General features: G+C 39.6%; 2 protein-coding genes across 8 annotated transcripts in view; both read left to right on the forward strand.

The window, feature by feature from the left end:
• The window catches only part of LOC147149758 (ephrin type-A receptor 6-like), a 49644-nt gene extending 44091 nt beyond the window's left edge, over positions 1 to 5553 (forward strand). For 2 of the 3 annotated variants that reach the window (XM_086024848.1, XM_086024850.1), the window contains 9 exons: positions 767 to 892; positions 1421 to 1606; positions 1734 to 1795; positions 2357 to 2572; positions 2647 to 2814; positions 2894 to 3087; positions 4002 to 4106; positions 4437 to 4586; positions 4822 to 5553. In XM_086024848.1, coding sequence (XP_085880974.1) covers positions 767 to 892; positions 1421 to 1606; positions 1734 to 1795; positions 2357 to 2572; positions 2647 to 2814; positions 2894 to 3087; positions 4002 to 4106; positions 4437 to 4586; positions 4822 to 4936 — 1322 coding nt within the window. In that variant the 3' untranslated portion in view covers positions 4937 to 5553. The remainder of the gene's footprint in view (positions 1 to 766; positions 893 to 1420; positions 1607 to 1733; positions 1796 to 2356; positions 2573 to 2646; positions 2815 to 2893; positions 3088 to 4001; positions 4107 to 4436; positions 4587 to 4821) is intronic. The other variant, XM_086024849.1, reaches the window with a different exon arrangement.
• Positions 5554 to 5614: 61 nt separating this feature from the next.
• On the forward strand, positions 5615 to 12155 carry arl6 (ARF like GTPase 6). 5 transcript variants are annotated; one of them, XM_086024853.1, is made up of 11 exons: positions 5615 to 5716; positions 6109 to 6222; positions 6938 to 7096; positions 8894 to 9040; positions 9207 to 9268; positions 9346 to 9414; positions 9499 to 9593; positions 9789 to 9918; positions 10146 to 10201; positions 10288 to 10341; positions 10411 to 12155. In XM_086024853.1, the coding sequence occupies exons 4-10, from the start codon at positions 8921 to 8923 to the stop codon at positions 10311 to 10313; spliced, it is 558 nt and encodes a 185-aa protein (XP_085880979.1). In that variant the 5' UTR covers positions 5615 to 5716; positions 6109 to 6222; positions 6938 to 7096; positions 8894 to 8920; the 3' UTR covers positions 10314 to 10341; positions 10411 to 12155. The 5 variants fall into 5 exon arrangements, with proteins under 5 accessions (XP_085880979.1, XP_085880980.1, XP_085880978.1 ...); XM_086024852.1 differs by having other exon boundaries at positions 5622 to 5716; positions 10837 to 12155; XM_086024851.1 differs by having other exon boundaries at positions 5623 to 5716; positions 10288 to 12155.
• Positions 12156 to 13770: the final 1615 nt, after the last annotated feature.

Consider the following 13770-nt stretch of genomic DNA (forward strand, 5'->3'; position numbering starts at 1 on the left):
TTGACTATTAAGTTGGGTGACTGTAGGAGTTTGAACCATAGTTGAAAAAAGAGAGGAAAGTTTGTGTTATATCACTGAGTGTAGTCACCCTGGAGACACAGAGTTAACACCAAACTGGAATCTAGGTTAGAACCCAGCAAATCCTTTAAGTTTGAACAGACATTGCTTTAGAGTATGTGTAGCCTACAGATGAATTTTTGAAACAAGGCAGCGTGTGCGCTGCTAACTGCTGCAGAGATTCCAATCTCTGCTAATGCGTAAACCTGGCAGCCTTATTGTTATTTTTTTTTTTTTTGCATTCCTCAGAAGCATTTTTTGGCATGTTATTGTTCTCTGCACTTCTTGCACTATAAGAGAAACACTTCACAATATCAATAAGACAGATAAATCACCCAGGTGTGCTTGGATGAACAATGTTTCTGTGCAGAGCCTTGAATTAAAGTAGAAAATTAACTTGTCTGACTGCACAGCAGATAATAAGTCAGATGGGTAAGACAAAATGGGATAAAGTGAAATTTTTTTTCCTAAAAAAGTATTTAAACTCATTCACTGCCAGACATTTTCAGACCCTCTTTTACCCTAATGTTTGAAAAAAAAAAATGTATAAATAAATTCCTGGGATTGAATGGCTGGACTGTGAAAAGACAAATGAATACGTCAATGGCAGTGAATGAGTTAAGCACTGACATTTTTTTTTTAAATAATTTAACAAACTTTGGGCATGTTTTTTTGTTCACATTATGTGTCATGTTTCTTCTCCTGTTAGTTCCGTTTTCTGGGATTAAGACTTATGTGGATCCGGACACCTATGAGGACCCCACTCAGGCTGTGGAAGAATTTGCGAAAGAGATAGACCCCTCATCCATATGCATCGACCGGGTGATTGGCACAGGTGAATGTAGATATTGTAGGCAGATAGTGTCCACCCATACTTGGAGTACTAAATAATTGACCATGTTCTGTATAATCATATATTGTGTAGTACTGCATATAAAATGACCCTTGCCTACCCTAAGGCATATTGCACAAAAATGCCTGCAAAGATGTAAAAAGTCCAACAAGCGTAACTTATCAATGCATAATGCATTTCACCACCTAAATTTGAATATATATCTAAAAGAGAAAATATACTAATTCTGGTCATTATTAGAGCAAAGCACTTACGTTCTTTTCTTTTTTTTTTCTGTGATCACAGCGCCATCTGCTGGGAATAGTTTGAAAACCACAGCTTTTTTGTAGCAAATTTGAATGAATAAATCAACTGACAATAAGTGTTGTAAAACACTTAAAACAAATGAACTTTTTGTGTGGTAGTGGTTAGCGCATGTGCCTCATAGTCGTGAGCTCTTGGCTTGAAATCTCAGATCAGGCCATCCGGTGTTTGGCTGCATGTATTCATACACGGTAACTGCTCCAACAGGGGAATTTGGAGAGGTCTGCAGTGGTCGTTTGCGCATACCTGGAAGGCTGGACATCGCTGTGGCCATAAAAACCCTGAAAGGTGGCTATATGGAGCATCAGAGGCGAGACTTTTTACGTGAAGCGTCAATTATGGGACAGTTTGACAGCCCCAACATCATCCGACTCGAGGGAGTGGTCACCAAAAGTAAGACGCTAGCGTCCTTCTGTGTGTTTTGCGTGAACATTTTACAATACGTTCATGTATGTGTCTTGATAGATATTTGTTCTAATTAGAATTTGTCATGACTTTCATACCTCACTTGTTTCCTCAGGCAGGCCTGTGATGATAGTGGTGGAGTACATGGCAAATGGAGCGCTTGACTCTTTCCTACGGGTTTGAATATATTGTCACATTTTATATATATATATATATATATATATATATATATATATATATATATATATATATATATATATATATATATATGCACAAAACCAAATTCAAATACCATATTAGTTGTACGTTATTGTTGTATCCTTCAACTGTTTTATTTTACAGGAAAAGAATCGTATTCAAAGATCATAGAAATCTATTAGAACAGTCTTTGAACTTATTTTTTTTTCCACATTAATTCCAAGATTTTACGCAAGTAAATATCGGTTACAAGCTTCGGAAAAAATAGTCGTTGAAAAATACGATTAATCGCGATCAATTATGGAAAATTTTGCAATTCATTAGTTAAAAAATTTGAATCGCTTGACAGCACTAATATATATATATATATATATATATATATATATATATATATATGTATATGTATATATATATATATATATATATATATATATATATATATATATATATATATATATATATATATATATACATATATTATATAATTTTTTTCTATGTACTTATTTAAGTGCCATTTAACTTTTCCATATTCCACTCCAGACACGTGATGGTCAATTCACGGTGCTCCAGCTGGTCGGAATGATGCGTGGCGTGGCAGTGGGCATGGCCTACCTCTCAGACATGGGTTACGTTCACAGAGACCTAGCGGCTCGCAACATTCTGGTCGACGAGAACTTGGTGTGTAAAGTGTCTGACTTTGGCATGTCCAGAGTCATGGAAGAAGACACAGAGGCCGCATACACTGCCACAGTGAACGTGAGTGTTTGCTTAAGGTTACCCGCAGGCCATCTAACTCTGCTCAAGTTCTGCATCCTCAAACGATTATTCAGCCGTACTTCTATCACCAGGGAGGAAAGATACCGATACGCTGGACAGCACCAGAGGCGATTGCTTATGGAAAGTTCTCCTCGGTCAGTGATGTTTGGAGTTTTGGCATCGTCATGTGGGAGGTGATGTCATATGGCGAGAGGCCTTACTGGGAGATGTCCAATCAAGACGTAAGATATCGACATGAGATTGACATCGAACAGCACAGCAGCGCACCTTAGGGCATCTTTCGTTTTCCGATGTCCTCAGGTCATTTTATCAATGGAGGAGGGATATCGATTACCTGCTCCAATGGGCTGCCCTGTCACGCTGCACCAGCTGATGTTACACTGCTGGCAGAAGGAGCCGAGTCAGCGTCCACGATTCAACAATGTGCTTTGTTTCCTGGACAAACTCATCATTAACCCCAGTGGGCTCCTCACTCTGGTGAACGAGTCACACAGGTACGTATCGACTCTCACACTGTTTGGATTAGAGGAGCAAATCAGTGGTTAGCAAGTTCAAACATCGGCGTATTCATGTACCTAATTATAAGGTACACTCCGACACTGTCTAAAAAAAAAGTTGAGTGAACTCAAAATTTCAAAGCAACAAGCATCCAGAGGTGAGCATCGTCCATCCGTCACTAAGTTCCCGTCACGTGGTCCTAGTACGTCCCTCATCGGCGACAGCCAATCAGCGTTGAGAACGTAATTTTCATGTCACACGCAGGCGCCGCAGAAGCAGACACGCTAAATAAAGTAAAAATATGAAACATATATGACGAATAAAAACAACAGACACGCACACACATGCACAGCGTGTTGATCGGTGAAATAAAAACAAAATTGGGCACGTCATTGCGTCTGTGGGACCAAAAAGTAAATACAACACTGTTTTATTTTTTACGTATTACCGGTTAAGTTCATTTTCGACGCCGTTTGGCTGACTCGGACCGACCGGCGGGCCTGAAATATAGACGAGAACTCGTAGACGGACTAAAGTATAGACGAATGCCCACCTCTGCAAACATCAATAAAATTTTACGTTGGGCAACTCAACTAAATATTGCTGTTGGCTTCTCCGCATTTCACAACAAAAGAAATATGAGTTTACAGAATTTTTTACCCTTGTATTGCCCCCCTCCCCAATTTCAACTTAAAAGTAAAACAACTTGCTTGTTTTTATGTGTGAACTAACATTGTTGCCATTAATGTCAATACATTTTAACATTTTCCAACTTCAATAACGGTTTTAGCCCGTCGTGTGTTTTACAGATCACAATCTAATGAGATAGAATACGAGAGTGGAATTTATTTGCGGCTTTATGAGTTTGATTGAACGATCGTGACATGCAGGCCATACTGTTCCACTCCAGCTCTGTAGGTGCAGCACCATCTGCTGGATCTGCTTGGTCACTGCACCACATGGCTCCAATGCAAGTGGACTGTAATGGTGAAAAGAGAAAAGCGTTATTATCAGAGTAAGTCCAATACAGTCAACATTTCTACTGGCCTTTTTCTCTCAATATCATGTGATACTCTCAAGTTGGGGAAAAAAGGTGGGAGGGAAACACACTAATGTCCGTAAAGGTCCCGTGGTGGATTTTAATCCGGCATACTAACAGACGCAGATGACGAAGTGAGGTACGAATAGTATATTGCAATGTATCGTAATAGAAACAAATTGGACACGCGTTCTGAATTTGTAATGTACGGTATGTTACATGGATGCTAAAGAAGGCTTTATCAAAATGGTTGTTAATTATACTTCTAATCCTTCTGCTCCTTATCACTCTTGAATGCTGTCTCAGTTTCCCCGATTCTCCTGATAGCATGCCCGACTACCCCCTCTTCATCTCTATCGGAGACTGGCTCGATTCGATCAAGATGAGCCAATACAAGAACAACTTCATTGCAGCAGGATATACAACACTGGATTCCATTTCAACAATGAGCGTAGAGTGAGTGAGCCCTAACGTAATCGTAGGTTTTTTTTTTTTTTTTTTTTCTCACAACATCTCGACTCTCTGACCTTTTTTTTTTTACTTATTACGATAGGGGTGTTATTCACTCAAAAAAGACAAGTTACATTATCCCAATGTTTTTGCTGCATCCTGAACTGACAACGCTATTGTCTCTTAAAGTGGTGATGTTGTCTTTGAATGGTTCTTTGAAAACGGTTGTTTTTCTCCTCAGTGACATCAGGCGAATTGGGATCTGTTTGATTGGCCACCAGAGGAGAATCATAAGCAGCATACAGTCCCTGCGACTGCAGTTTCACCATATCCAACACAGCGGCTTTCAAGTGTGAGGCCATTACACAAGGCCAGACCGTGTGCACGCATTTGATGAATTGCACACCAGGCTGCTGGGTTTAATTAAGTGTCGCGCACTGCCGATGAGAGCGATCTGGAGCTTGACAATGTGGAGTCCGGCGAACACTTGTCACGCGGTCATCGTGTCACGGATCATTGTCAATGCGGCCAACCCAACAACAACGAACCTCAGTCAGTTCTGGCTAAATGTAGATCTCATTAACCCCGCAAATATTAGAATTCATTTGAATTTAAGACTTACAGTATTTTCCTCCAGTGTTGATTCAAGTGCCAGTCAATGCCTCCGCTCTTTCCAAGTGACAATCCATTGGTTTTCAATGACTTTGAATGGTCTCAAATTGGATACCTCAAGACCAGAAAGAACATTTGGTAATGTATGCCACACTAGGTTATTTTAATAGCAAATGTATTACTGGTTTATTAAATATAGCACTTGGAATATGGTTAACACAATCCTCTTTTTGAACTGAAGACGACTGAATGTCAAACGATTTTATAGAAATATGTTCGATCCTCATGGTAATGCGGTGTGTCTTGTACTGAAAGTCACGTGAAAGGTGTATGTTTCTTCCTTAATAAACAACTATTTTAATGCATTGGTTTGATCTCTCGGGCTTCAAACACTAAGGCACACACACGCTTGCAGTGACAAAGGTAACCATGGACGCGCGCACCAGCACAGACACGCAATAATCGTTTCCTCTTAACTGTCACCCAAGAGACTGTCACGTTTTCTGGACATGAAGAATTGTCAGGTGAGTTTGTCAATTAGGCGCTTGTGTGGGGCATCAATGAAAGGCATGGAGGGATAGGTTGTACTGGATGTTAGACACTTTTGCACGTTTGGTGTAAACATTTTGTCTAACATTCATCCATCCATTATAAAGCTTATCCTCACTGATGTTTTTTTGGGTTTTTTTTGCAATGTACTACTTTACTTACAAAATGTTAGGGATATTAGGCTTTTGCGTGAAGTTTCAGGTTGAGCCTAAAATGCACTATAGCCTTTATAAGTCAATTTAATTCCAATGTCTAACCTTTTGAATGCATGTCCAACTGTTCAATGTTTCAGTACGTTATGCACAATTTATTGTTCTCCAACACTGAACGTCAAAATTCACAACAGGTTTTTTATTTTTTTTCCAAGGATGTCCACTTTTATGCCTTTCTGTAACACTTGCAGTCTCTGTGCCGCAACCAGCTGATGACACTCCAAGCTCAGTTGCCACTCTGAGAGCATCCTGTTTAAAGCCTCGCAACGGTGAGATCTTGTGGATTAATTATTCAGTGTCATCTTCTCATGATGTCAAAATGCGAAAGGTATGAGGAGGAAATACTAATCGAAGCAGGATATTTATTGGTCACTATACCTGTTAAATCTGCTTCTTGTCAGTTCAACTTTTTAGAGAAAAGCAACTTGGGCAAAAAAAAATAAAAGTACTGAAACATTGAACAGTTAGACATGTATTCAGAAGTTAAGAGGTGAAATTAAGTTCACCTGCAAAGCTTTTGGTGCAATGTAGGTTCATCCTGAAAATGTAAATCTTAAAATACGGAACTTTTTGTGAGTAGTGGATCTTACTGCTATAACATACAAAGCATTTGAACATAATTTACATTCATAAAATGGGTTATTCCACCAATCCTAGTGTTTTTATTCACGATGTAATCGTATTGTATTGCTGACTGTGACGTAAGCGCGGGTTTGGTGATGGCACCGTTTAAAGGTTGTAGTAACTTTGGAATGCCGGTAGCATAAATTTGAGTCGAGTTCTGTTGTCACCGGCAACACGATGTTGACAACTTGACAAGAAACCACAGCTCGAAATAAAGAACACACGTCCATCAAAAATCACGGAAGAGCTATAGAAATGTATTTACGAAGATAAAGCACAAAACGAATTCGTCACATTTGAGCAAGGGAACGTTCCGCTTGCTGTTTACTAACTTGCAACTGTAAAATCCCGATTACCCAGAATGCAGCATAAATCAGGAGCGTATCCTGGGCACCATGGAAATGTGCACGAGAAATGAATGAAAACAATGGACATGACTCACCGGTGATGGAATAAAGTAGCTCAGGCTGCAGTTCTGTGCACATTGGCGTCAAGAACCACCACCAATTTTAATCAAAGGTAATCTTTAACACATTTAAACAAAGTCGTATAAGAGATACAAGTTGCATGCTAACTAACGTTAGCGCCGCTAGCGCTTGTGTTAGCTGTTTATGTGGCATCAGTTGCATGTTTCCTGTTGGATTTTTGCAACTGTTGGAGCTCGTGGCGTATACATTAAGGCGTTGTTTTACATACATCTCTTGTTTATATAAATAATCTGATCCGAATCGTAAAATTAGCGTTACTATCAAGGGGTTAGCTCAGGCCAACCCGTATGGTGACAGAGCAGAGAAGATTAACTAAATAGGACCGTGACTGTTAATTACACTACAATCTCTTTAGTTGGGGTTAACGGCTAACGAGCTAATAAAACTACATCTTGTCGATGACACTGCAGCTAGCAGTATCTGCGCGCTTTTTGTAATACACGGCAGTAATTGCATACATGAGCATTAACGTAACTTGTTGTCGGTTCATTTCGGAATGACAGATTTTCTTGCTTGTTGTTTAATCTCGAACTGTTAATCGGTACGACGTCGAGTAATTATGACCAGCATACACCTTCAGTTGTGATGTTCTTATCTTGTGAGATTTTTTATAAATTGTCCATATACAACGGAGACTACGTTATGTCAGAGATTTGTGCGTCAGAGGTATCATACGAGATACTAACGTTAAGCAGTTACTTGCAAAGAGACAAGCTTTCATTGCCCCCCCCCCCCCCCCCCCAAAAAAAAAGGAGTGACGTCATGCAACACTCACGTCATGCCAGTGCTGCCACGCTTCTCTTTGGGTGTCTTATTAGACATCAAAGCAATCGAGTTGAATGCTTTCGAAAGCGCTCTGATCTTCCTTCTTCCATTACTGCTACATCATTGCAGAAATAGTCCAATATATGGAAGACACGTTTGGACGGAGAAATGAATTTCCCCTATCTTGGACCTGTCCTTTTGCACTGTAACAAGAAGCGGGAGCCTATTACATCAGACTCAGGTTTGGTATATAGAGCCTGATCATCCAGATCACCAGTAATGCAGCAGATGCCCAAGTTGTCATCATCTGCCAGTGCCAACACACATACCCTTCCTCACCCCCCCCTGCCAATTTTTTTATAATCAGATAGAGGACCTTTCCTCCCTTCTAAAGCTGAATTAGGACTATCCATGTCCCGGCCTCTTCTGCTTTTCTGAGACATGAGAGAATGTGAAAGACGTATTGCCAGTTTTGATTTCAGTTGTTGCTGCTGACCCAACAAGTTATCAAGTGTATGGGACATTTACTTTTTCACACAGAGTCAGGTAGCTTTGAATATTTTTTTTCCCTTTGTAAATAAAATCACCATTTAATAGCTGCCTTGTACTGTATGTTTACATGCGGTATCTGTGTTTAAAGTGAGGAAACTATGTAAAAAAATAATAATAATAATTTGAGAAGTGGGCCAATATTTGCGCATTGCACTTTGCATCCCCGTCTCTTAACATTTCTTTATTCAGAGATAGCAGGTTGAACACGTGGATTTTTTTTTTTAGAATCTGGGGACACAGATGGAAACCCGCCTGTCTTTTAAAAAACACACTCAGACACAGTTTACAATGAAAGACTACAGCGACTCCATCTTCTCTGGAAGCTGAGGAATTCTAATGTCCATACAAAACATGATGATGGTCCTGCAGCCACTCATAGAACCCGTCCTAACTCCACTAACTAATGAATGAACCTATCCCCTATGAATGAACGCGAGGCGAAACCGTACTATTTTTTAAAATGCAAATGTGTCCCTCGGCATTCACACGATGACACTGGCCTTTGTTGTAGGGGGGCAAGAGTGGATGCTTGCTGCCAATGGGGCTGTTTGACAAGTTGGCAGGGTGGCTGGGCTTCAAGAAAGAGGTGAACGTGCTCTGCCTCGGCCTCGACAACAGCGGGAAAACTACCATCATCAACAAACTCAAGCCATCCAATGTAAGTCCGCCTTGCTGCTGCTGTTGTTAAAAGCGAAGCTTGCAATTAGACATAATACATACCATACCGTATGTCCTCCATATGCAACAAATAACAAATGGCCATCCAAGTTGATGACTCTTCATGCGGTGCGCAAGTTCGATAAATGTCGACATTTCATTCACAGGCTCAGGCACAAGACATCGTCCCAACCATTGGTTTCAGCATAGAGAAGTTCAAGACATCCAGGTAGGTTTTCATCATACCGCCCTAACTTGTTGTGGAGTCAATATATCTTGTAATTGAATGTTTTTGCCTTTGTGTAGTCTTTCCTTCACAGTGTTTGACATGTCAGGCCAAGGCAGATACAGAAACCTGTGGGAGCACTACTACAAGTCAGTTGGTCACAGAAACACTGGAAATGTTGCTGCGATCTCTCTGACGTGTTGATTAATATTGCACAAATGGTCTCGTTTCAGGGAGGGCCAAGCTGTCATATTTGTCATTGATAGCGCGGATAAGCTAAGGATGGTTGTGGCCAAAGAAGAATTGGACACGTTATTAAATCACCCTGGTGAGGTTGTGGATTCTTTTCAATTTAATTGCTGGTGTGCAACTTCCTGACTATAATTGGCCAAATCGTCATCCACATCAATTGTATATATATTTTTTTTTTTTTTTGTCCCAATGAATAAATTCAATGGTACTGTTAGATGATATTTTATGATACCATCCATCCTCAAAATAACTCTTGTCCGTCTCACTATAGACATTAAACACAAGCGAATTCCCATCCTGTTCTTGGCTAACAAGATGGATGTCAGAGACGCTCTGTCTTCAGTGAAAGTCTCCCAGCTGCTGTGCTTGGACAATATCAAGGACAAACCCTGGCACATCTGGTACGACTATATTTGCACTTGCACTGCAATCTGCTGCAAAATCTTCCTCGGTGTTCGTAATCATGCGGAAGTTGTTAAAAATCTCTCGATAGGGTTGAGTTGGAAATTGAACAAAGAAAACGAGGAACGTTTTATGACCTGTTTTCAGAATATTTTCACAATATGACAGACACGCAACACTGTCACAGTCATGATGTACAACATGTGAATGTTTGTGTTTGTTTCAGTGCCACTGACGCGCTGAAAGGCGACGGCTTGCAGGAGGGTGTGGAATGGTTACAAGGTAATCTGAGTCGTGGGTGTATCCAAAATGAGTAATTGAAAATGGATCATTTATCTGATTAATTTCACTTTGGATGCTATTTTCAGATCAAATCAAATCGATGAGAACATGAGGGGGCGAAGCATCCATTGCAGGAGGAGGTACCAAAAAACATGTTTTGACATCTGTTGTTTACTTCAAAAATCTGAGTGCACGTTTTGATTCTCCAGTACCAGTGACAACAGAAAATCTGAAGAATTATGCTGTCATTGAGGGGGAATGGATGTTTTTCAAGTGTATTGTTGATTTTTTTTTTTTTTTTTTTTTTAAACTATTTTTCTATTTCGTTTGAATTCCACTTTGCTTCCGTAGATGGCATCTTAAATGCAAATATCACAGGCGATCAGGTTAATTTAATTGTGGCAACCAAAATTGTGATTTTGATTAAAATCAGATTAATTTCACTTTGTCAGTGGCACGAATTTATAATAGGAATTTACCAGCAACGTAACAAATTGTGCCAATATAGTTTATTCATACACTGTACGTAAGAAGGAACCACTTTACTCTCAAGGTTTGATTTCTTTCTCCATGTCACTACAGATTCGAAACAATTCTCTCCTAATGTTTTTTTTATTTTTTCTAATTATCTTCAGGAATGTGTAACCCAGCCTGATAGTCATCGAGGATTGTCTTCTACCGTTTACCATATCTCTTCAAGTGTTTTTTAACCACTTCATGGTTACTTAAGATAATGTACACAACTTGCCATCATTCATTGTGAATGTCTTTTTAACAGTATGTAGTTGACAATGAGCAGGTAAAAATGTGCTGCAGAGAATGAGAAAAGAAGGTTTTGGACACTCGTTTTGTGATATCAGTTCTAGTTAGCGGGCCGAACAAACGGATCCATGTGGCAAAGCCATCATTCCATCATTCATTGCAGCCAATACTTGTGCAGCTTTATTTTACTATTTCTATTTTTGGGGTGGGGGGGTTGTTTCTACTTCATTTTTATGTGAAGCTTCAACATGTTGTGCTTTTAGAAGCTGTCAGTAACTGTTATCCAAAGTCCACCAACGTGAAGCGAAGTAGACTCCCAAGTACATAGATCGGTTTTATCTTTGCCTTATTTCAGTGGCGCAATGAAAGTTAACCTTCACAATCAGCCAGACGACTTTACCGATTAAATGTGGACGTGTGGTCAAAACATCGGTCTGGTTTTAAAACGTGTTCACTTTTGTTGATTTAGCCTGAGGGTATGAACCTTTAATGTTGTAATCAATTAGCAAAGCTTGATTAGCCATGTTTCGTCTGGCTAGTTGTTAAATACAAGACAACACATAAGTGTTGCTGTGCTAACGGTAAAATACTTTACATCAGTAGTCAAATCATTGCATTTGCGATTTAAAGGGTGAGTCAACCCAAAACTGTTCTTCACAATAATACTGTGTTATATGTGCCTCATAGCTCAGCTTCAGAAAACAGGTGAGCCGTGATTGGTCAACCTGAGGCTTGGTCAATTGTGATGTCATTTTCAGTTGCCAGAAAGTGGCAAAATGGCCGCCCCCTGAGAGGGGCAAAAACGTGTGGATTTTACTGCTGAACTCATATTCCACAAATGTAATATTAATCAGAATGCTGTGTTTAGACTGGTGGGGCTACATAGAGCATATTATTGTAAAGAATTTTTGGGGGTTGACCTCTAAATTTCTGGATGACGGTGCAGTTTGTGTAGCTTTCAGCACATTGTAAAATGTCCTCAGATGTCCAATATGAATGAGGGCAGTGTAAAGTTCTGTATATGTATGTAATACTCGGAGGCTTTATAGATCAAATTGTAAAATAGTTTTTATATGTAAATGAGCATAAATTAATGATCTAGAATAGGTATCATCTTAAGATGTAAGTGTTTTATTTCAGTGTAAATGTTTTCAAAGAATAAAAGCTTTTTTGGGGGCAAAGATTTTGCTCAGTGGTCTCTTCCCATGTCTTATTAATTCGGTAATGTGTGTGTGCGTGTGGGTGTGGGTGTGGGTGTGTGTGTGTGGATGGATGTGTATGTCTTTTGTCTGGCTTGCTCACTCTTCTATCCAACAGCCCTGCCAGTAACAGCTGCTCATTAAATGGCCAGCCAGAGGGCCCTGAACTCTTAAAACAAAGGAAAAAAAAAAAAAAGTTTCAGCGGGGTCAATCATTATTTTAGTCTCCAAAGTTTCCTCCCCTTGTAAACCCAACAGGTTGCTGTGTATATTGGCACTCACCTTTATAAAAGTACAATATTAGAATTTGCCTTTTTAGGGAGTAATAAAAATGCTAATGGTATTTTTAATGTGAGAATTTTTCAATTTTGAAATGTAAATGGCTTATGGAAAACACTAGGCCATAAATAGATAAAATGAAATAAAAAACATGATGCATGCTTACTCTGCTATGGAAACCAGTTCAATGCCAGCCATTGGTAACTTCAAACACTTCAGCATTGTAGTGAAAACAGATGTCTCTGTCCCAGGTACTGAAACCATTCCAGTGCTTTGCCAGCAGGGGGCACTGCGTGTGCTAAAGTGTTCAACTTGACGTCTCTATCTTTCAATTAGGCTTCTGAGCAGCAATATGGCTTCTGCTTAGCGAGCACCCGTGTGAAAGTCAGATGTGTCATAAGATCTCTTGCTGCTGCACTCCAGGAGTCATCCTAATTGGGCGCCTGTCAGCTTGGACATGACTACCATACATTACGTACAGGTCCATCTAATTGATGGACTTTTAACACTACATTCCGAATTTAACTCATTCAGTGTCATTGACCAATCAACAAACCGACAAAAGTAATAGATGGAAAAACTGCAGAAAATTAACCAAGACATTTGTTTGGTCCACCAGAATTATCTTTAAAAAAAAACATATTTTCAGTTTTGTCTTCAGCAAGTGAAATGAATGCATGTTCAATCAGATTCAGGTCACATGATTTTCTTGTCTCAGAACATTCCACATCTGCCTTTAAAACTTTCTGCTTCAGCTGTATGCTTTGGGTCATTGTCCATCTGCATTGCGAAGCGCCGCCAAATGAGTTTTGAAACGATTGGCTGAATATGAGCCAGAATTCATTCTGCTGCTTTTGTCTACAGTCACATTAATATATTTGAGATCCTATTTCCATTATTCCAGATTTAGCAAAGCAGCCCTAGAACATAGCTGAGCCTACTCTTTGTGTCACTATCGGTTATCTGCTCTTTGTGTCACTATCGGTTATTTTTTATTGCTCAGGAAAATTTGGTATTCAAAGAATGAAAAACCCACAAACATCACTGAAACAGATGAGCCAGAAATTAGCTTAAATCGATACAGACCAGTCGCAACGCTTCTGGACTTGTGTTCTGGTGTCTGAGAATGTCGAAGTCACGCTGCAAGTCTCTCTGAGAGTCACAGAAATCACGTGACTGAGGCAGATTCCCTCAAAATGTTGTGCTGTAAAAATATTAATGGTTCACCCAGGCCATTTTCATCAGTGTGTTTCTGAAGATTATTTTGTATTAACAGTGTGTTCGAATGGGACAGCATTTTCTTTTTTGTTAAAAAGTGCTGAAATACAA

The sequence above is a fragment of the Filicampus tigris genome, chromosome 3 (assembly GCF_054856515.1).
Source record: "Filicampus tigris isolate MCC_2025a chromosome 3, RoL_Ftig_1.0, whole genome shotgun sequence".
Classification (NCBI taxonomy): Eukaryota; Metazoa; Chordata; class Actinopteri; order Syngnathiformes; family Syngnathidae; genus Filicampus; species Filicampus tigris.